Here is a 22,021-nt window from a genome sequence, read left to right as displayed (position 1 = left end):
AAACTTGTTCGAACATTATTAATTATAATAAAAAATCCGTTAATTATTTATTTTATTTCGGTAGAAAGTTATAATTTATTAATTTCTTTTTTTTTTGTTTATGTTGAACAAAAAGTGTCGGGCATGTCGTGAAAAAAAATAAAAAAATTATTGATTTATTGATTTTTGTTCTTTTTAAAAAAATAATAACTTAAAAAAAAATTTTTTTTTTTTTATGACTTAAAAGATAATTTGATTTTTAAAAAAAATTTTTTAATATAAAATAAATAATGTTTTGTGTAAATATTAACGGAAACCCAGGAAAATATTCGGCCTGATTGTGGATTTCAAAGAAAGAAATTGTTTAGGGGGCATTGGAGCAAGCGGGGGTAATTCAAACCCTCCGCAAACAAGCTCTGGGCCCCAAGGTGAGGCACTTACTCCTACGCCAATTGAATCAAATTCCCTTTCGTCAAATTCTAATCCTCAAAGTCCGATATCTTCGAATCATCATCACCATCATCATCATCAACAATTCAACATATTTCCGGCCATTTTTTCAAGACAATTAAATTTTGCGTCTAATTGCTCCGGTTCCGGAGTTCTCGGTCACACTCCTGGTATATTGGGGCACAATAGTGGCGTTTTGGGTAACGGACTTAGTCACGGTTCTTCCGTATTGAGCGTCGGTAATTCCACGAGCGTATTAGGAGGTAACACGGGGGTCTTGGGTCACAATTCCTCGGTTTTGGCTCACGGCAACACTAGCCACACGCAAAAACTTATGGACGAATTGCGACCCAATTTAGTAGGTGGATTATTGGGGGTGGCCGGACTTGTTGACGATGTGCCTCACCACCATGCGTCCCACCACGAAAGAAGTTTGTCATTAGATATAAAACCGTTGCATCGAAGCGGAAAATGTTCTACGGGCTCATCGGCGAGCGAGGATTTTTCAGCACTTTATGGGGCCTTGCCAACATCCGGATCCATCGGTTCATCCGGTGGTGAAAATCAAGGGCATCACCATACTCCGACACACACGCCGCCAAATGTTGGCTCTATAGGTCGTAATCTTGGGGATCACAGTAGTAAGTCATATTTTATAAAAAAATAATTTACTTAACCGAAAAAACCTGACGTTTTGCTAACCATATAATATATACGGTTAATGACACGACAATTTAGCGCAAAATCATATTTAATTTTATTATTTCCCCTTTAAAAAAAAAAAAAAAAAACGATTCGGATGTTACGGGGGAGGGGGGGCTGAACAAGTATTTATCATTAATATTTTGAAAACTCTTTTTAAAAAAATATATTTTCCGGGGTAAAAGAAAAAAAAAACTTTGGTCTTAAAAAAAAAAAAAGTTTTATAATACTTAAAAAAACATAAAAAGAATTTTAAATTATGTTTCCATTTTGGATTTTATAACCATTAAAAAACTAAAAACCTTTTCCCTTTTTAAAAGGTTTTTAATAATAATAATAATAATAATAATAATAATAATAATAATAATAATTTTTTTTTTTAAATTTTTAAAACAAAAAATAATTAATTTTTCTCAGGGAAAAAATTTGTTTATAAAAAAAAAAAAAGTTACCTAAAACATTTTTTTTTATTTTGCCCCTTTTTTTGAGTATTTCTCTCTTTAGTTTCTCAATATAAAAAAAATATACTATCATAATATAAATATTATTATCAAGATCAATAAAGTAATTGATATGTTATTGATTATGGAATAATAATACGGGGTGAAAAAAATTTTTTTTTTTTTTTTAAATAAATTTTGGCAATAAAATTTGTTTGTTTCTTTTTGTTGTTGTTGTTGTTGTAATAACCTGAAACGACAGATGTCCGGGGTTCATCTTTTTACAACCCTTACCAATTTGTTTAGCCACCAACCCCTGATCAAAACATTCCGCATTATTAACTATTTATTGTTGACGTCTCTTATGAAAATGTATGCTTTTCGGATTATCACAAATTGACGTGTCTCGAAGGGCTCTTTATTTGCGGGAATCATTAAAAAGCGTGATTAAGTGTCTCAATAATCGCCTCGTTATAAAGTTTTTAATAAAAACAATTTTCTTTATGTATTGTTTTGATTTTCCTCCTTTAGGTAACGAAGGAGCATTTAAAAAACTAAAACCGGAACCAGGGTTGACAGTGTCATCGTCTCCGGTTACGACAGCAATTCACGCCGGACACACACCTACGACTGCATCGTGTCCCACCCCTGCCAGAAGAAGGCACAGGACGACATTTACTCAAGAACAGCTGGCCGAATTGGAGGCTGCATTTGCCAAATCTCATTATCCCGATATATACTGCAGAGAGGAATTAGCAAGGACGACAAAATTGAACGAAGCAAGAATTCAAGTAAGTTTTATTTGACATTTCATTATTCATTTTTTTTTTTTTTAAACTAATGATTTAAACACAAAATGAACCATAACTAAAAGAGATACAGTTTAAATTTAATTAAATAACCAAATTATTATTATTATTTAACTCTATTATTGTGGTAGACATTTCAAAACTTAATCGATACCATATATAATAATAATAATTTTAAAATCATTTAACCATTATTGATTTCCACCCTCAAATTTACCTCAAAATCAAAACATAGGACAAATGTTAGATAATAAGAGCAGAAGACGCAATTCCTTAAGAAAAAAAAAGAATCAGGAATCAAATTAAAATATTAATTAATAAATTTTTAATTATGATATGGATCCGTATTATAATAATTATTATTGTCATCATCTTTGATTCCTCAGCATCCTCCCTCTGGACCATTTTAGATTTTAATTTAATTTCTAAGGAACAAATGTTGGAATAAAATCATTATCGGCCATTATTATCATTATGAAAATTATTATTATTATTTTTTTTTCATTTAAAGGCATATTTAATATATATGTAAACGAGTGCGTTTGCGTCATGTGCATAAATGCGTACAAAATGGTGTTGGTGTGCGTGTGTTTGTTCATATTTCGATTTTTGAAATTACTTGAAAAAAAAAAATATTTTTTTCTATTAATTTTTTTTTTTTTTCTAAAGAGAAATATATTATTATTATTATTATTATTTTTGTTTTTCCGTTTTATTATTATTATTATTATTATTACTTTTTTTTTCATTTGAAAAGGGCGTGGCTTTCGTTTAGAAACTGTTTAAGGGATGGAAGGGAAAGGGGAAAAAGAGAAAAAAGGAAACGGTTTGGGGATGAAAAATTGAAAAAAAAAAAAAAGAAAAAAACGTCATGGCGGATTTAATAATAATAATAATAAAATAGAAAATTTTATTTTAATTTTTTTTTATAAACATTCGATTTTTGTCATTTTTCTCGTTATAATTCATATCGTTGTTTATTATTATTAATAAATGTTTCGGACCTGGAAAAAAAAAAAAAAAATTTTCTCGAAAACCTTTAAATTTCAACTTTTCCAAATTTTTATTATGATTATCGTTTAAATATATTATTATAAAAAAAAAATTAAGAATGTGTCCGGAAAATAGAACGAATTTCATATTTTTCATTTAAAGATTTTTCCTTTTAAATTTTTAAAAATCTGATTGTAATAATGGCTTCCATTTTCCTCCTTCCAGTACGACTGGAATCATTTCCGTTTTTTATTCCCTACAACATCCTGGCAATTTCAATTTAAAAATTCCTGTTTTTCAAATTCTTTTCCGTTGTGATATTTTCATCCGTCGGTACCGATACTTCTATCACATCATTTCTTCTTGTGATCATATCCGGTTTTATTTTGGTTGTTAACTTCCTGTCACGAACCAACCTGTTTTTAATCAAACCTTTTGCTCATACTCACGACAGGCATGCCAACGAAGTTATGTACAAATTTTAATGTACCTTTTCTAAATATTCACGTATTGCCAAACAACCGGAAATTGAGCATGAGACCATGGTTTCCGATTTTGATTGGCAATTTTGTCACTTTTCGAATTGTCAAACTTTGAAAATTATTTTTTGATAATTTTGAGTCTTTAGTAATTTAGTTAATTTGTTCGTTTATCCTTTTGAGGGTTTATAATTATTCCTGTTTACATTTCATTATTATTATTATTATCTTTTCAAAGAATATGTATATTTAACTCTTTTATTGTTACATTTATAAAAATCACATAGTTCATTTAATGATCAAGACCTTAAATGCCTTTTATATCTTATGTATGTATACCTTTTGCAACCTTTACATCATCACTACTATAATTATTTAGTGACGTCATTATTTTTTGTACGTCATTTAATAATACACGTGTATTTATTGTCTCTCTTGTTTTGAATGTTACATGTGTAAATAGAATTGTAATGAATCTAAAAATGTGAAAAAAAAAAAAAAAAAAAATCAAAGTAAAAGTGACAGTTGCGCGTAGAAAGAGGCCCCACCGAGAGGGTCGAAGCCCCTCTCAATGATTTCCAACCGGGGGTTCCTAATGAGTGGACTAATTCAATTTTAAATACATTTTTATTATTTTATAGAAGGGAAAATTTTTTTTTTCTTTTTTTTTTTCATGGAAAATATTTGGAAACTATTTTTTTTTTTTTTTAAATAAGTAAAAATTTGCTCTATTCTCTCTCTCTCTCTCTCTCTCTCTCTCTTATGTTTTAATTACTCTCATACATTTTTGCTGTTTTTATTATTAATTGTTAGTAATTTTGAGATGAAATTTAAGATTTTTCATCATTTTCTAAATACCTGAAAATAAATATCGAGTTTTTTTTAAAAACCTACTTTTTGAAATTTGAGATATTTATTATTATTGAACATACATTAAATGTAAAAATTAGTTCAATGTTTTTTTTTTTTTACTGAACGAATTGAAAAAAAAAAAGTTGAAATTTTTCTTCTTCTTCTTCTTCTTCGTTTTCTTCTTCTCTTAACTATTTGAACAACCCTAAAATTTTATCCCTCTTTCATTTTCCTCCTATCTTTCCTTTTTTTTTTTTTTCCTAAGATTTCAGTTTCTCCATTATTTCAGAGCTTTCATTAGTAAATCTAATTTTGTCTTCTCTTCTTTTTTGCCTTCTATCGGATATTACTGAATCGTTCAAAAATATTTTGTTGAGAATCTTTTTATCTTGTACACACGCCTTTATATTCCTTGGAAAAATTAATTTTCTTTTAAAAAATTTTTTTTTTTTTTTTGAGCTTTACTTTGAATTTTTTTTCTTTGTTTAAAACATTAAAAGTTTTTTTTTATTAAGTTCATACCAAGTTTTTAAAAATAATAATTTAAAATGAGGCGTACAATTTAGAAATCATTTGAATTTGTTACTAAAAAAAAAAAAATTTTTTTTTGTAAAATTAAATTAATTTTTTATTTTATTTCGATCATTATTAATAACAAAATTAAATAAATTTTAAGATCTGTAAATAAAACAAATTTTTAATATTAATTTAATAAACAATCAACCGCGATTAGCCTTAAAATTATATATATTTAATAATAATAATGGAGATTAATTTTTGACGGTTAATTTTCTTTATATTTTTAAATATAATTATTATTTTTTATATGAATATGACATAAAGACATTAAATAATAATAATAATAATATCGAATGTGCATGTATGTATTATCGAGAGATGAAAAAAAAAGGAAAAAAAAATGATAAACGAATGCAACCATCTTGTTTTTGACAAAGGTCAATAAAGTTAGACGGTCAGGAAAGGTAAAAAAAAAAGTGGTAGCAGGAGGGGATTAAAAAAAGGCGTGGGAGGAGTACGTCACGCAGGCGGTCTTCTGCTTTCCCGCCCTCATTTTTATATTTTCTTTGTCGTTTTTGTTTACTCTTGCCCTTTTTTTTATTATTTATGCATCCGTTACTTCTCGTTTTTTTTCCTTTTTGCAACGATAATATCATGATAAATCATCAATATTATTTTCATTTTTTTAAAATTTGATAATAATAATAATATATAAATATAATTAATCAGGTTTGGTTTCAAAATAGAAGAGCAAAATACAGAAAACAAGAAAAACAATTACAAAAAGCTTTGACTCCTGTTTTACCTACGTGTAACGGAACAATGATGAGAAATATATATCCAACAGGAAATAGAGGTTATCAACCTTATCATCATCATAATTCAATTAATTCCATTAATCGGTATCCACAGGTAAATATTCCTGTAACCTTTTAAACTCTCCTTGTGAAATAAATAAACTCAAATCTTTTTCTTTCATTTTTTTTTTAAAGATGGCTGGTAGTTCTTATCCGGGTATGGCACAACCGTTTTCAATGACTCACGGGCCAACCAATATGTCGGCGGGTATGAGACAGGAAGGAATGAGTAGGTTATTCATCTATTTAAAAAAAAACGCCTATCTTCGATGTTATTAAAAGAACTTTCTAGTAAAAGAGAATTTTATTTTAGGTATGAATCCGGAGGATGAATGGTACAATAAAAGTCTGTCTGCTCTCAGAATGAATTCGAGTCATCATCCAAATTTAGCAGCTCCCATGCTTCAATATCAAACATAATCATAACAGAAATAATCAAAATAAAATTTGAAAATTAATTTTTCACAATTTAAATTCATTTAACATTATTGTAAATTTTAATTTTTTTTTATATAGAAAATTATTATTATTATTTTTAATATCAATGAAAAATTAATTAATAATAATGATAATAATTGACATAGTGAAACCAGTTTTTATTTTGTCTTCAAATTTTTTTATTTTAAATTTAATTTATTTATGACATAAAAATTATTTTATTTTATTTGTTGTTATTTTTTTTTTTTTAATAATTTGTCAATGAGACATTTGTGATGAAATCAAATATTATATTATATATACATAAGTAAAATAAAACTAAAAAATTTTTTTATAACAAAAAAAAATTGTTATAAACAAAAAAAAAAATTGTACAGAGTGTGAAATAAATTGTGTGTGTTGTGTTTTTATTGTAATTACATATAAAAAAAATCATTTAATTTATTTATTATTATTATTAACGGTAAATAATGTAAAATGACAATTATTTATTTATTTATTTTTTAAAATTCAAGTGTAAATGATTCAAAAGTAATTTTTTTTTTTGGTGTGTTGACAAAAAAATTTTTTTGAGAAATAAATTTGATTAAATCTTATATTTTAAAAAATGAAAAAATTTAGATGATGTAAACTGTAAAATGGATTGATTTAAGCCAAATAAATTTTTTTCATGCGATTTAATAATTATTTTTTTTTTTTATTCCAGGAATCGAATCGATAATAATAATGATACCTTAAATTTTTCTCCGTTAATAACAAGGTAAGAAATTTAAATTATTTATTTTAACATTAAAAATCATAAAAACATTTAAATGTGACTTCTTTCTTTACAAAAAAAAAATTTAAATAACTCAGTTGGAATTATCCCTATTAAGATCCCTTTGTTGCAACATGTGATAGTTTTTAAATATTTTTTTCAATTAAAATAAGGAATATGATGGAAGTATCTAGAATTCTATGAGAAAATGTAGACAAAATATAAATTGTATTGAAATTTTTATATTTTTTTGTTAGCATTACAATTTTTTGAGCTACAGGAATTCATTAACAATAAATATTATTTTTTAAAATTAATTTTAATTTTTTTTTTTTTTTTTTTAAATGAGTTAGTTTAAATTTTTTTTACAAATAAAAAAAAGAAATTATCTGTTAATGAGATTGTGCATTTTATTATAATTCTATCATTATTTAACATTTATTTAATTAAAAAATACAGTTATCATAGTTTTTAGTAAAATTATTTTACATTAAATATTATAATTAATTATTTTATCCTAATCTGTCGTGAACACTGCAAAATTTTTTTGTAGGGGATGATTTAATCGTTTCGCTGTTTTTCCTCTTCAGCAATCGATTTTGTATTTGATTGTCACTTTTAAACATTGAAGAAATTTTATTGTCATCAAAAACGTTTGATTTATAATTTGTTAGGACAGGCATATTTGAACCTAATTTTTTTTTATTGTTTATAATCATTGTTAATTTTGGATAAATGTTATTTTGTTTCGGTTCAAGTGAAGTATTTGATGGTATTAATCTTAGTGTGGCAGATCCAAACCTAACTTTTTTTAAATTGTTTCCATCTATTAAACAAAAACAATAAAAATTTTTTTTGTAAATACATCGACCATTAACATAAAAAAACATATAATAAATTTTGAATTTGCAATGAGTACCTGAGCTAGGTTTTACATCCAATGTTGTTTTACTTGATTTAAATCCCGTAAGTAAATTTTTATACTGAAACATATTCAAATAAAATTGTTTTAATGGAGTCTTATAAAAGATTTCAAATGAAATGATTTGAACAGGTATATTACCTTAGAAGTTGTAACAAGAGTTTTTTTTTCAGATGTCATTTTGCTCACATTTTGCCCACTCGATGTATTATTATTACTAATATTTATCCTCTTTATATTTTTTTTTTCCAATATTGTCGCATTTAATGTTTCTGGTAATTTATTATTATTACTATTTTTTGAATTGATTTCTTCTTAAAAAAAAAAAAAAAAAAATTAATTTCAATTTAATTTACTCTCACAATGTTTAATTGCATGCAATATGTAAAAATAATTACTCGTTTGAAACAGTTTTCCTGTAGACAATGGTGACTTTGAACTTTTATTCTCTGGCCCTCCCAAACCTAAACGATCCTTTACAGATATATTTTTTTTCAATTCTGTTTTGCTTATACTAGATATTTTTTGCTCATTATCTGCTCTCATTGTTGCTAATCCCAATTAAAAACAAAGTTAATTAAATTTTAATAAAAGAAAATTCTTAATTCATTCACTACAAAAAACTCACATGTAATAAAATTTTTTTTATTTCCACTTCCACTTTTTAATATTCCTGCATAAGGCAGTTGTTCACCATTTTTTTCAATAATTTCTTCAGATGAAGAGCTAACAAATGCTGTTTTTTCTCCTAATCTTGAAAAAACTGATAAGTTCTAAAAAAAAAAAGAAAAACAATTAAAAGGTTTGATTGATTTATCCTTTTTACTTATAAATATATTTTAAAACTTTACCTTTTCTCGAATTGTACTACTATAACTTGTAACTGAATTTCCAGATACTTCTGATGTTGTACTGCTGACTGAACTTTCACCAAGTCTATCGAAAACTGTTTTGGCTTCTTTTCTTTTTGCTAAAATAAAAACTAAATTATATTTACCAGCTTATAAAAAATATAGTTAATTATTTTAAAGCAAATACCTTGTTCTAGTGTTTGTGTTGTTTTTTCAATTGATTCAGATGAATTAACTTTAAAATTATCATTTTCCAAACTTAATTTTTTTATTTTTGCGCCTGAAACTTCAGGTTTCTCAGTAGGTCCTGTAATACCTATTTTACATTTACAAAAAAATATTAATTTTTAATGTAGGTTTATCTCATAATGATTAAAAGGTATAATAAAATTAACAAAATGTAATTCATAATGAAATGTAATACAAATTACTCTTTGACTTTTAAATTCATTTATAAAAAAAAAAAGAAATCAATGAGTTAATGTAACTAAAGCAGTATAAAATTATGCTTACCTTGATTTTCAGGTTTTGCTTTTGATAATTTTACTTTATTGTTTTGATTGTTAGGAACCACAACTTTGACTTGTTTCAGTGACTCAATCCCTGAAGAATTATATTTTCTGGTATAACGATTTAATATTCTTTTGGCTGCTAACAGTTAATTATTACTTTTTCAGTATAACATAGTTTTGTAACTACTTAAAACTAAATGTAATACATACATGTTTATACAATTACTTACAAGTATTTTTTGACTCAGAATTTAATACTTCAACCTTATTTACAGAAGAATCGACACTATCTGATAGAATTTTTTCTTCTACAAATTTTTTATGAACTAATTTTGCATTTTTAAGAATTGCTATTATGTCTCCCATCACTGTAATACCCATGTCTTTTAGGTATTCTTTATTTAAATCCAGAAGCATATTCTTTTGTATTCTATTTTCATAAAATATCAATGCATACATTTTGGCAATATCTTCCGGAATTCCACATCCAGTAAAAAATTTTATCCATTCTCCTAAAATTAATTTATATTAATGCATAAGTTTAATCTGCAACCTAAAATTACTTTTGATAAATTTAATTTAAAAAAATGAGAACTCTACATAAAATCATTAAGTGTTTAATTTTATGTTGTTTTCAAAGGAAAAAGTTCCAATTTTTTTAAACAAAAAATAATAACATACAGTTTTAAACAATTTATACTATTCAATAGAACCAAAACTTTTTATAAGCATTTGTCATCAGAATTGTAATAGGGTAAGGAAAAAATAAAAATAAAACGATATGTACAATTACATAATTAAAAAATATGTATTTTATTTTAGAATTGTATAGTTTATGATTTTAGAGTAAAGTAAAAGTTTAAACCAAATTGAAGACACTACAATTTCTTAACAAATTCATATTTTAATTTCTAATGATATGTTTATTCATTTAAATATTTCATGCACATTTAAAAAATTTTTTTTTTAAAATTTGAAGTGATACAAATATAATTTGTGAAATTAAATTGAATTAAATTTAATTTAATTTAAAATTAATATTTTTTTTACTTACTTGTAAATCCCGTAGCCATGTTTACAAATAAACTAATCACCTTTTTTTAGGGCCTTTTTTTGAACAAAAATGTAAAAAAATAATAATTTTCCATTATTTTGTTATCCTGGCAAAAATATTTTTTTGTCGCAGTTTTTAATTTTAATATTATTTATTTATGTAATCTAAAAAATAAACTGATGAGAGAAAGTTTTCATGGTATTTTTTTCAAAAAGATTAAAAATTTATTTTAACGCCATAATTGACAAAGGGCAGGTCAAAATATGGCGGATGACTGATGGAAGTGCGGGTTCGCGTCAGGACGTTTTATTTATTTATTTATATATATATTAATTGTATTAAGTGTCATCTTAGTGCAACATGTTTAAAAAATTTTTTAAATCAGTTTTTATTTATCAGTTTAAGTAGAATGTCAGTATTTTAATCGTGTTTTTTTTGTAGACTTTTTAAGAAATGAAAAGTGTGTCGATTTCTCCTGCGAATGAATTTTCATATTCTAACTCTGTCAGTACATTGTTGTGCCATAATTATTTAAAAACTAATGCTGGTTTAAAAAAACTTTTCAGTAAGTGGGTATTAGAATCGGTAATTTTTATGACCAATGCGGGGGAAAAATTGATTCTCCTGCTTGACAACGAATGCCTCCCTTATTGAACCCTATGGAATCCTCTGGGAACTGCATGTATGGGTTAGGCCTTTCCAATGGCCTTTCTCAAAGTAATGTGAATTGCGAAGGATCTTCCAGAGCTTCCTCACCGGCTCCGAATACGACTAGTACCGCTCAACAAACTTCAAATCAAAATTCCCCAGTCAGAAAGCATGATCAAATTAGCAGTATTTTTTCTAATAAACAAAATGATTATAATCCGGAACCTACTTATCTACAAAGTAATGTTAATCAGTGGCATAATTCAACTTCAATTAAAAGTAACTCACATTCTTCTCTGCAAAAGCAGTTTGGAAAGCATTCCACATCACATTCCAAGAAAAGTGAAACCCTTTTAACTGCATTATTCGATTATAAGGCACAAGGAGAAGATGAACTAAGTTTGAAAAGAGGTGAAAGAGTTGAAGTATTAACTAAAGATGTTAAAGTATCAGGAGATGAGGGATGGTGGACAGGAAAAATAGGTGATAAAGTTGGAATTTTTCCAGCTAATTTCGTAGCTGATGAAAACGAAGAATTGACATCTGTCATTAATGACATTCAACCAACTGAAATTAGTTTTTCAGAGCTAGAACTAGCTGAAGTAATAGGTGTAGGCGGATTTGGAAAGGTTTATAGGGGAATATGGCATAATGAGGAAGTTGCAGTGAAAGCAGCAAGACAAGAATCAGATGAAGATATAAATGTAACTTTAGAAAATGTTAGACAAGAAGCTAAGTTGTTTTGGTTGTTAAAGCATGAAAATATAGTGTCTTTAAAGGGAGTTTGCTTAGAAATTCCCAATTTGTGTTTAGTAATGGAATATGCTAAAGGTGGTAGTTTAAATAGAGTACTCAGTGGAAGAAAAATAAGACCTGATGTGTTAGTATTTTGGGCAATTCAAATTGCTAGGGGAATGCATTATTTGCATGATCAAGCAAAAGTGCCATTGATTCACAGGGATTTAAAAAGTTCAAATGGTAATTGTTAATTTTTTTCTTTCTTTTTTTTTTTTAATCTAATGCATAGTATATAATGTTATAATTTATAAATTTAAAGTATTTATAATAAAAATATCGATTGAGTGATAGTATTTTTAAAATGAAAAGTTTGCTTCATAAATTTTTTAAATTTAATTTTTCTAATTCTCTTTCAATTTTAAAAAATATACATTGAAATGAAAAATCTGTTTATTTTTAAATTTTTTTAAAATGCATTTTGAAAAATTTTAAACTTTAATACTTTTAAATATTTGAAAGTTTTAGATTTTATTCTTTATAAAATTAGAAAAGCAGTTCTCTTATATATTTTAAAAATGTTTTTTTCATATTTCATAAGATTTCATTATATGTCTCTCTCACTCTTCTTTTTTTTAAAGAATTTTTAAAAATTATTTTCACTTAAATCTGATTTAATAAAACTGTGACATGTACTTAAAATTTAAACTTTTATAGATTTTTGAAAATTTTAATGCATTTATTTTTGATCAACAGTACCTAATATTTTTTTTTTTTTTTGTTACAGTTCTTTTGGCTGAACCTATCAACAACGATGATCTTCTATTGAAAACACTTAAAATAACGGACTTTGGACTAGCAAGAGAAGTATATAGAACTACTAGAATGTCTGCCGCTGGAACCTATGCTTGGATGGCTCCAGAAGTAATCAAATCATCAACGTTTTCTAAAGCCAGCGATGTTTGGAGGTTAAAAAGTTTTAAATAATTTATCGATTTAAATGAAACTTTTATTCAAAATTCATTTTTCGTTGCTAATATTTTGATACAAAATTTTTTTTTAGCTATGGAGTTCTTCTTTGGGAACTTTTAACGGGTGAAACTCCTTACAAAGGCATTGATATTTTAGCTGTAGCTTATGGTGTGGCCATGAACAAACTTACTCTACCGATTCCTACGACGTGTCCAGAGCCTTGGAGAGATTTAATGAAAGGTTACTTTAAAAAAAAAAAAATTTTCATTTTAGTTCCTTACAATTTTGTTTCTAAATTTATTATTTAATATTTTATTGGTCTTTTACGAGTCGTTTAAAATTTTATTCCCTTTTTTTTTATTAGCCTGTTGGGAATCCGAACCACACGATCGTCCTTCATTTGAAGATATTCTGCTATCTTTGGATAGAATACAAAGGTCAGAGTTTACGCAAACTCCCCACGAATCATTTCACACTTTACAGGATAATTGGAAAGTTGAAATTGAAGAAGTTTTACATGATTTACGAATGAAAGAAAAGGTAAAAAAATATATTCTTGAGTTTTTAAACTTTACCTTAAAAGTAATTAATTATAAAATTTTCGAATAGGAATTGCGATCGAGAGAAGAAGAACTCACCAAGCAACAAGAAACGTTAAAGCAAAGAGAACGAGACTTGTACGAACGGGAATTAGATTTAATTGAAAGGGAAATTATGGTTTTTTTCCAACAAACTCCCACACCTAAAAAAAGAAAAGGACATTTTAAAAGAAGTAGATTAAAATTAACAAAGAAAGATGCACAAAAACCAAATATAAGTTTTCCTAAAGGTTTGATATTTATTGTTATTAGCATTTTTTTAAAATGTTTTTTTTTTTTTTTATTCTCAGAAGTCAGTTTTTATTTGAAATTGAGGTGAATTTTTTTTAAAAAGCAATTTATTTATTTCATTTTTTTTTATTAAATGCAGATTTTCGGCATACATTGACAGTTCAACATACGGGAGCATCAGATTTAAAACAAAGAAACGCATCGAGTCCTAATTCCCCACCTGGATCTCCTAGTATAACTCGCCTTCGAGCCATTGCACGTAAGTTTGAATCTTATTATTATTATTATTATTATTATTATTATTGCACGTGTAAATGTGTCAATTTTTACTCAAAACAAATCAAATTTTTAAACTTTTAGTTTCTAGTGATGGTGTGAAAGGTAAAACCTGGGGTCCATCAACTTGTCATCAACGGGAGCGCGGACAAATAATTGCACGAGTGGCTCCGGATTCCCATAAACAGTGGAGTAAATCAGCTCCGAACCTGGAGAAGAATTCGAGGATGGGTGCTAATTATTCCCTTCATGAAATAGGTAGGAATTATTCTATCAGAAAAGCATCGTTCGACGATGTCCGGTGCAGGGAAGAATACATTAATTTATGGGAGGGGACTAACAAATGCGAAGACGAAAAATTAATGAAGACAAACGAGAGAAAAAAATCAGGAGAACAAGAAGATGATGTAGGTTGCGCTGGTTTCGTGCGAAGCCGTGGAACGATGTGGAAATACGGGAACGAAGACGATTTTTACATAGTTAAAAACTTGCCCCACGGAAAAAAAAACGTTGATACTAATAAATAGAGACGAGATTTTACTCCCATTATACGACAATATTTTAGGATAAAGTGTTAATATACGCCTTTTACCAATAACTGATAATTGCCACTGAATAATAATAATAATTATATTCAATTTAATCAAAGGAATTGAAATATTATTTTTAATTATTATTATTCCATATACGCGCGATACAATTAAATACTTACTATTATATTTTATTATAGAAAACTATAGAAATAAATCGACTTCATATTTTTTTTTTTTTTTCAATTTTTGATAATTTAATAATAATATTAATGCTTAGGCGATAAAACAAATTTATATAATTATTTAAGGGAAAAATTATCATTATCATTATAATTCTTTTATTAATTGATTACATTTTAAAAAATATTAACCAATAATATATATATTTATTTTTATTATCGTTAAAATAATTATTTTGTAATGAAATTAAGGTTTTGGAAGCTTTAAATATTAATCTATTATTATTATTATTATTAACATCGGTAAAAATGAATAATTTTATTTAACAAATTGTTTAGGCAGTGGCGGTTATTATTTATTTATTTTTTTATTTTCTATTAATAATTGCTTTAATTTCAAATAATAAGTTTTTTCTTTTTTTTTGATTTTATACGCAAACAGGAATTTCGGAGGAAAATCTTCGATCGTTTTGTAAGTTGCAATGCAAATTTATATTATGTGAAATTATCAAAAGAATTTTCCTGTCGATCAAGTAGTTTAGCTTGCTTTTTCAAATTTTTTTTTTTTTTGAATTTTTTCTTGGCGGAGTATTGCTTTTTATTATTATTATTATTATCGAATAAATTTAATTTAATTTTTTTTTTTTTTTTGAAATGAACCATCATATATACATTCTCTATTGTATAATTTTTTGTATTTTTTTTTTTTTTTACTCTTAAAAAATAATATTAAAAGGATTTACCCTGTTATCACTGATTTTTTTTTTTTTTTGAACACTTTTTGATTTGGTGTTGATATTGAGTAATGCATGCTGTAGGTAGTTGTAGGTAGTCAATATGAGTTATTTTATTTTATAGGGTTAAGGTTATTATTTGACTTTTGAACCTTTTTAAAATTTATTAAATTTAACTCAGTACATATTTATTTCGGTTATATTTTCGGGGGACCAAAAAAAGAAAAAAAATAATTGTTTAAATAAAATGTTTATTATATATTTTAAATTTTAATAATTTTACATTAATTTAATTGATTTTATTAAACAAGGGATTGGATTTTGTTATTTATTTATTATTTTGATTAAAATTTTGTTTTTTTTTTTTTGGGGGGGGGGTATTGGAAATGATTTATTTATCATTATTATCATCATATATTATTATTATACAGTAAAATGAATTTTTTTTTTTAAATTTTAATTATGTAAAATTATGTTTTCTTTTTTTTTTTTTATTATCCGTGAAAATTTTTTTTTTTTTTTTTTGGATTTTTATTTTAATTTTACTCCAACATTAAAAAAATGAATTTAACAAATTAAAATTTCATTAAATTATTATTATTATTATTATTATAAAATCATAATTTGAAAATAATAATATTTTGGAATAACAAACTAACACATTTTTTTTATATAACATAAAGTAACGAATATAAACAAATTTCTACATAGATTAATTATTATTAAATTAATTACGTACTTTAAATTTTATTAAAAATTGTACTTCAAAATTATTTTTAAAAAAAAAAAATCGTATTGTTTTATTATTAATTAAACTAAATTAATTTTTTTTTTTAGAAAGTATTTATTTAAAAAATTTATAGTATTATTATTATCATTGTACAAAATGTTATCATTTTTTTTTTATTAATACTTTCAAATCAGAAAAAATACTTATCTGATAATGATAATATTTAAATAATTTAAAAAAAGCTTTTGAGTATATAAAACATCATAAATATTATTATTATTATTATTATTTTTCAGTATTTAAATTAATACGAGATAAATTTATTAAAAAAAACTCTAATACATAAGTTAAATTTAATTAATTAAATGCATGATAATTTTTATTAATATCTTTCATTTTAATAAATAATATTTAAAACGATCAAACTCTATACTATAATTATTATTAGTATTATTTTAATAATTAACTTTTTTTTTTTTTTTTTTGAATATTTTATTTTGTGATAAGGTATAGAAAAAAAGAAAAGAAAAACTTATGTAAAAAATCATTTAATTACTAATAATAATAATAATTAATTGAATGATATTTTTTTTAATATTTGCTAGTTTTTAATTAATTTTCATTTGATTTATTTTTTTTTTCTATGTGTGTGTGAAATTTAATTTTTAGCATGGATTTTTTTTTATTTAATTTTTATGTATGATAAGTTTAATAAGGTAATAAAATATTAACAGTATTTTAATTTATTTAATATTAATTTTAGTATTACAAAAAAAAAAATGTTTGTACTGTTTGGTAGGTATCCCTTTTAGATTTTATGTTATTAATTTAATTTTAATGTAAAACAATCCGTTTTTACATAAATATGAATTATTTTTTTTACATAAATAAATTTTATTTAGATAATAAGGTAAGATGACAAGAGTGAAGAGAGTGAAAAAATAATTTTTTGTTAATTAATTAATTTTTTTTTTATTAATTTAATTTTAATTTAATTTAATTTATTTTACATTTGGTGAGTATTCTTGTTTTTTTTTTTTTTTATAATGGTAAAACCTTAACCATTTTAATTTTTTATTTTTGTATAATGATAAAAAAGGATTTATAATTTTTCATTTTTTTAACTTTTTTTTACTTTTGTTCCAGATTATTCTTCAACTGGTGATTCTGATTGGGCACTCGATTATTCTGGATCCAAATTTCCATTGCTTATGCCTATGCCAACTTTTGCTAATAATGAAGCTGGTATACCCATGCCTACATTGTATAACGGAACAAGTATGTACATAATTCTAAAAAAAAAAAAATATTTATTTCTTTTAGAAAAATAAAACGATTTTTTTGTTTTTTTTTAGATGTTGGAGATCCAAGAGTTAAACCAAAGTTATCTGTTGTAGAATTAGTACTTTATAATATGGCTGCCATTTTGGCTGGGGTAGCAACTGGTTATGATGTGAGATTGTCAAATATTTCACCCGTTCATCCTAGACTGAGACCGGAGAGGTAATTTAATTTTAAAAAAAATTTTTTTTTTTTATGAAAATCATATCGAATCGCCTTTTTTTTTTAGATCTGAAGATGAATATTGGGAAAGAAAATGGTGGATTCGTTCACCGGATCCTACTCCATGTACTTCTGCCTCCAATCGAGGTTCTGTTTTCGGCCAGGATTATGAATTTTCAAGTTCAAGTGGTAAACTAATACTTTGAAATCATTAATAATTGATACGATTATTTTTTTAATATTTAATTTTATTAAAGGTTATGCCCACAATACCTATCACGGACCTGCTCGTCATTTAAGGCCGACTCTTAACTCTAATTTTACGAATGAACCTCCTCAATATTTCAATCCAAACCAAGCTGTCGTTCTTTCTGTAAATACTCCTCGAAAAAATTCCTCAGGCATTAACAATGCAGAAGCAGAGGTAATATTGACCAATTATTTTAATTATTATTTTGTATGACTTTTTATATTTTTAAAAACAAAAATGTCCATTCAAATTTTTTTATATGTAAATGTTTTTTTTTCTTCCACATTTTAATGCTCAAAGTAATTTTTTAGATTTATTCTTCGAATAATTCACATGAAAAAGCAAGTTCGTATTTTGATTATCATCACGGTATGTCATCCGAAAGTGGTTCCAATGATATGATGGTGAGATACCAACAAAGTCCAAGGTGTGAAAAATTTAGGAAAGAAATTATCGATCAAAGAAGTTTCTACGAGATGCAATACAGGCTTCAGCAAAACTATTGTGCTCCAAAAGAATATATTTATGACGGGTCTTCTTATTATGATTCCGGATCAAACGTTCCAACTGGGAACAGCGGAAATGCGAGCATTTCAACGAGGACTCCTCCCAGATTACTCTTGAACTGCGATCAAGGAAGAAATCCAACTAATAATACGTGTAACACATGCTCAATGAATTTAAATTATAGAGTTGAAAATGAAGACTCTAATTTAGAAATAACTCAACCAAATACAAATTATTACGGAAGAGGTTCTGAGTTTCTACCCTCGGTCAAACGACAGGATCCTTTTTCAATTTGTCGACAAAATTCTTCCGAAGCGGAAAGGCCAGTTACTTTAGACATGAATCCCATATTGAGATCTAGCATGAAAAAGTATTGTTGCAATCGAGGAAGTAATATTAAAAATAATTCAAATAATTCTGGTAGTTCGGGAGCAGGAACTCCTACAAATCCCACTCCTCCGGATTCTTTAACCAGTGATGATTCTAGTTACACTTCGGCAAAAGAAGGCACAACATCTCGAGTGCGTTTTTCTCCTATCACGGCACTTTTGTGCGAATCAAATCATCAAAGGGAAGAGGTCATACGGGAATCTGGAGCGAATGAAAATTCACTAATAGGAATTCAATTGAGAAGAATTCGAAAACCCAGCACCGGTGAATTGGAAAAAGATTTTACGTCGTAGCAAATATTTGGTTTTAAATTATTTTTAAAAGGAACAAACATGATATTTTAACACTTTAGTAAACATATAAAAAAAATCTGTTTGACATGGTTTTTTGTTTTCTAATCACGTAAAACATAGTTTTTAATAAAATCTACTGAGAAAGTTAATAATTTTATTGCCAATAATTATAAAAATCGATCATGTTTCCATGATATATTAAAGCTTGTTGTGTTAAATATAAAAATTTTTTAATCTTACGTAGTCATTAATTAAGTTTATGTAAATCGGTATTATTCTATAATTAAGTATTTTATTATGTACTTATTTAGTTATTTATTTTCTTTCATGAAAAACTAAATTCAATTTAATTGTTACTTATTTATTATCATTATTTTTTATGATCATTAATTTAAAAAAAATTTTATATTTGAAAAAAAGAAATGATTAAAGTCTCGGTAGATTTTATTGCACAAAATCACGACATTTAAATTTATAGCAGCCATGATTTTTTTTTTACGTTTTGCTGAAATGGCTGATGGAAAAACAAAAAATAAAAATTTTTTATTTAATAAATATCATTGGGCACGTGAACATAGGGATTTAATTAATTTTAATAGAATTGTTATTTAAAAAAAAAAGGTATTAGATTAAATGATTAATTTACTGTACGAGGACATATAAATATATATTTACTTAAAAACTACCCAATTCAACAATATTCATTATTTTTATTTTTTTTTCTGTTAAAATTTAAATTGTTTTTTTTTTTTATTTTGGAATTTAAATTGTAGACAATTAATTAAGCAAATAAAAAATATCTAGTCAGTGCTTATTCCCGTCAAATAAAAGCACCTTTTGCACTTATTTGTGTAAATATTATTTAATAATATTAAATATATATAAATATATAGTAATCAAAATGAAATTATTTAGTGATATATAAATATCAATATAATCAAATAAAAGGAAAAAAAAACTTTTTATGTTTTGTAACATTATATTATATAATTTAGTTTTTAATAATAATAATAATATTTATCAAGTACTTAAACATTCGAATAATTTATTTTATTAAATTAATAATTTGTAATGGCGGTCATAATTTTAAAAAAATAATAATTATAACAATAAATCATACATTTTTTTTTTTTTTGTTTATTTTTATTTTGTTACAGGTAAAATTATTGTAAAAGTTTTTTATAAATTTAATCGAAATTTCAAATATGTAAATAAATTTAAAAAAAAAAAAAAATTAATATAATAAAATAAAAGCAACAGTCATATATATATATATATATATATATATATATATATATATATATATATATATATATATATATAAGAATTAATCATGACTTTTTTTTTTAATTTTAATTTAAAAAAAAAAAAAAAAGTGATCATTGATTTTTGCCAAGACTGCAATTAAAATTAGTATTTAAAACATTATTATTATTATTATTTATTATTATTTTAAAAATTAAAAAAAAATTATATAATATTTTGCCTTATTTTACGTATGAATTATTATTTTTTTGTTTATAATAAAGCATTTTTAATGACATATTCAAATAATATATATTTATATATTATTTATTATTTTTAATGCCATGTTTTGCTTCTTTTTTTTTTTTGGAACATTATTATTATATATTGTTTTAATAAAATTTGATAGTTCAATAGAGCTTTATATATTTTATACATGTATAATTTTATATTTTAATATTATTTTAAATTGATGACGTTATAAAAACATAAACGGTTTAAATTATAAGCCATTATTTAAAATTTTTTTTTTTAATGTAAAACAAATTGAATTTCAATAAAATAAACATTATATTAAGTTTTAGGTATAATACACCTAATAAGGTTTTGTTTTTTGAAAAGGTTTATAAGTTAAAAATATAATTAATAAATTTTCTTTATATTGTTTTGTAATTAAGAAAAAAAAAAACACGAAGAGGAATGTAACAAATTGTTCAGTTTAGCTTTAATGTACAAAGTTTTTTTTTATTTTAATTTTATATTAATAATTTGATTTGATAGGTACAGAATTTTACAGAAATCATTATTTTAAAATTTCATTTTAAAACTTTATATTTACACATTTAATGTAAAGACGTGTATATATATATTTTTAAAATCAAAATCAATCGAACAAATTCAATTTTATTTAGAGTAATATTCATAGAAAAATATCCTGTTTTTTTCGGGGCCCTTTTCTAAAATCTTTAATGGCGATTTTTTTTTATTTTTTATTTTCCGCATTATTATCCCTTTCGCCTTTAATTATTATCATGCCTTACGTCAAAAATGCCTCTGAAGTAAGATAAAAAAAATTTTTTTTTTCTTAATTTATTATTTATTTTCATTATTTGAAAATCTGATGAAAATAATAATAATAAAAAAAAATGTAAATGAAAAAATTTTTTATAGATTTAATAGCAGGTTTGTTGACTACTCTTAACGGATTTTTTTTAGTTTAAAATAAATGTTTCGAAACATTAATTTATTTGTAATTATATTGTAATGATTTACAAATGTATAATTTAGTTTCTTTTAAATAATTTACAACATATTTTATACGTTAGATTAAAATTTATTTCGATTATTTTATTACATACATATTTTGTACTTAAATAATTTAAATAGAAAGTTTCGTAACAATTTTTTTATAAAAAAAATGAAATGCATAACAAATTTCAATATTGTTTTTTCATTATTAAATAATATATCGAATGTATGATTCACTGATTGATGTGATGAAAAATTCTTTTATGAATACAAATATTAGTAAGGATGTTGTAATATTGTTTTTAATTTAAGTGCATTTATAACATTAATAACT

At 24.5% G+C, this 22,021-nt stretch overlaps 4 protein-coding genes across 4 annotated transcripts in view; 3 read left to right on the top strand and 1 right to left on the bottom strand.

Moving 5' to 3' along the window:
- Positions 1-6,500, top strand: part of Phum_PHUM230750 (Ptx1 homeodomain protein, putative) — a gene marked incomplete at both ends in the record, with an annotated part of 7,014 nt that extends 514 nt beyond the window's left edge. Inside the window, 5 exons of the mRNA XM_002425952.1 lie at positions 301-1,070; positions 2,103-2,362; positions 5,953-6,135; positions 6,216-6,309; positions 6,394-6,500. Of these exons, the coding sequence (XP_002425997.1) occupies positions 301-1,070; positions 2,103-2,362; positions 5,953-6,135; positions 6,216-6,309; positions 6,394-6,500 (1,414 nt within the window). The remainder of the gene's footprint in view (positions 1-300; positions 1,071-2,102; positions 2,363-5,952; positions 6,136-6,215; positions 6,310-6,393) is intronic.
- Positions 6,501-7,792: 1,292 nt separating this feature from the next.
- On the bottom strand, positions 7,793-10,633 carry Phum_PHUM230740 (uncharacterized protein; the record flags this gene model as incomplete). Its single annotated transcript, XM_002425951.1, has 11 exons — positions 7,793-7,809; positions 7,892-8,101; positions 8,195-8,294; positions 8,339-8,469; positions 8,596-8,748; positions 8,826-8,970; positions 9,049-9,167; positions 9,236-9,355; positions 9,562-9,696; positions 9,791-10,072; positions 10,615-10,633. The coding sequence occupies 11 exons, from the start codon at positions 10,631-10,633 to the stop codon at positions 7,793-7,795; spliced, it is 1,431 nt and encodes a 476-aa protein (XP_002425996.1).
- Positions 10,634-11,252: 619 nt separating this feature from the next.
- Phum_PHUM230730 (mitogen-activated protein kinase kinase kinase, putative) lies at positions 11,253-14,602 on the top strand (the record flags this gene model as incomplete). Its single annotated transcript, XM_002425950.1, has 7 exons — positions 11,253-12,240; positions 12,785-12,965; positions 13,061-13,209; positions 13,334-13,509; positions 13,579-13,798; positions 13,939-14,058; positions 14,160-14,602. The coding sequence occupies 7 exons, from the start codon at positions 11,253-11,255 to the stop codon at positions 14,600-14,602; spliced, it is 2,277 nt and encodes a 758-aa protein (XP_002425995.1).
- Positions 14,603-17,462: 2,860 nt separating this feature from the next.
- Phum_PHUM230720 (uncharacterized protein) lies at positions 17,463-19,194 on the top strand (the record flags this gene model as incomplete). Its single annotated transcript, XM_002425949.1, has 5 exons — positions 17,463-17,529; positions 17,607-17,754; positions 17,822-17,943; positions 18,012-18,178; positions 18,316-19,194. 5 exons carry the CDS (start codon positions 17,463-17,465, stop codon positions 19,192-19,194), a joined length of 1,383 nt encoding a protein of 460 aa, XP_002425994.1.
- Between the last annotated feature and the right edge of the window lie 2,827 nt (positions 19,195-22,021).

The sequence above is a fragment of the Pediculus humanus genome, genomic scaffold (genome assembly GCF_000006295.1).
Source record: "Pediculus humanus corporis 1103172107592 genomic scaffold, whole genome shotgun sequence".
Lineage (NCBI taxonomy): Eukaryota > Metazoa > Arthropoda > Insecta > Psocodea > Pediculidae > Pediculus > Pediculus humanus.
This window is presented reverse-complemented; position numbering and strand designations above follow the sequence as displayed.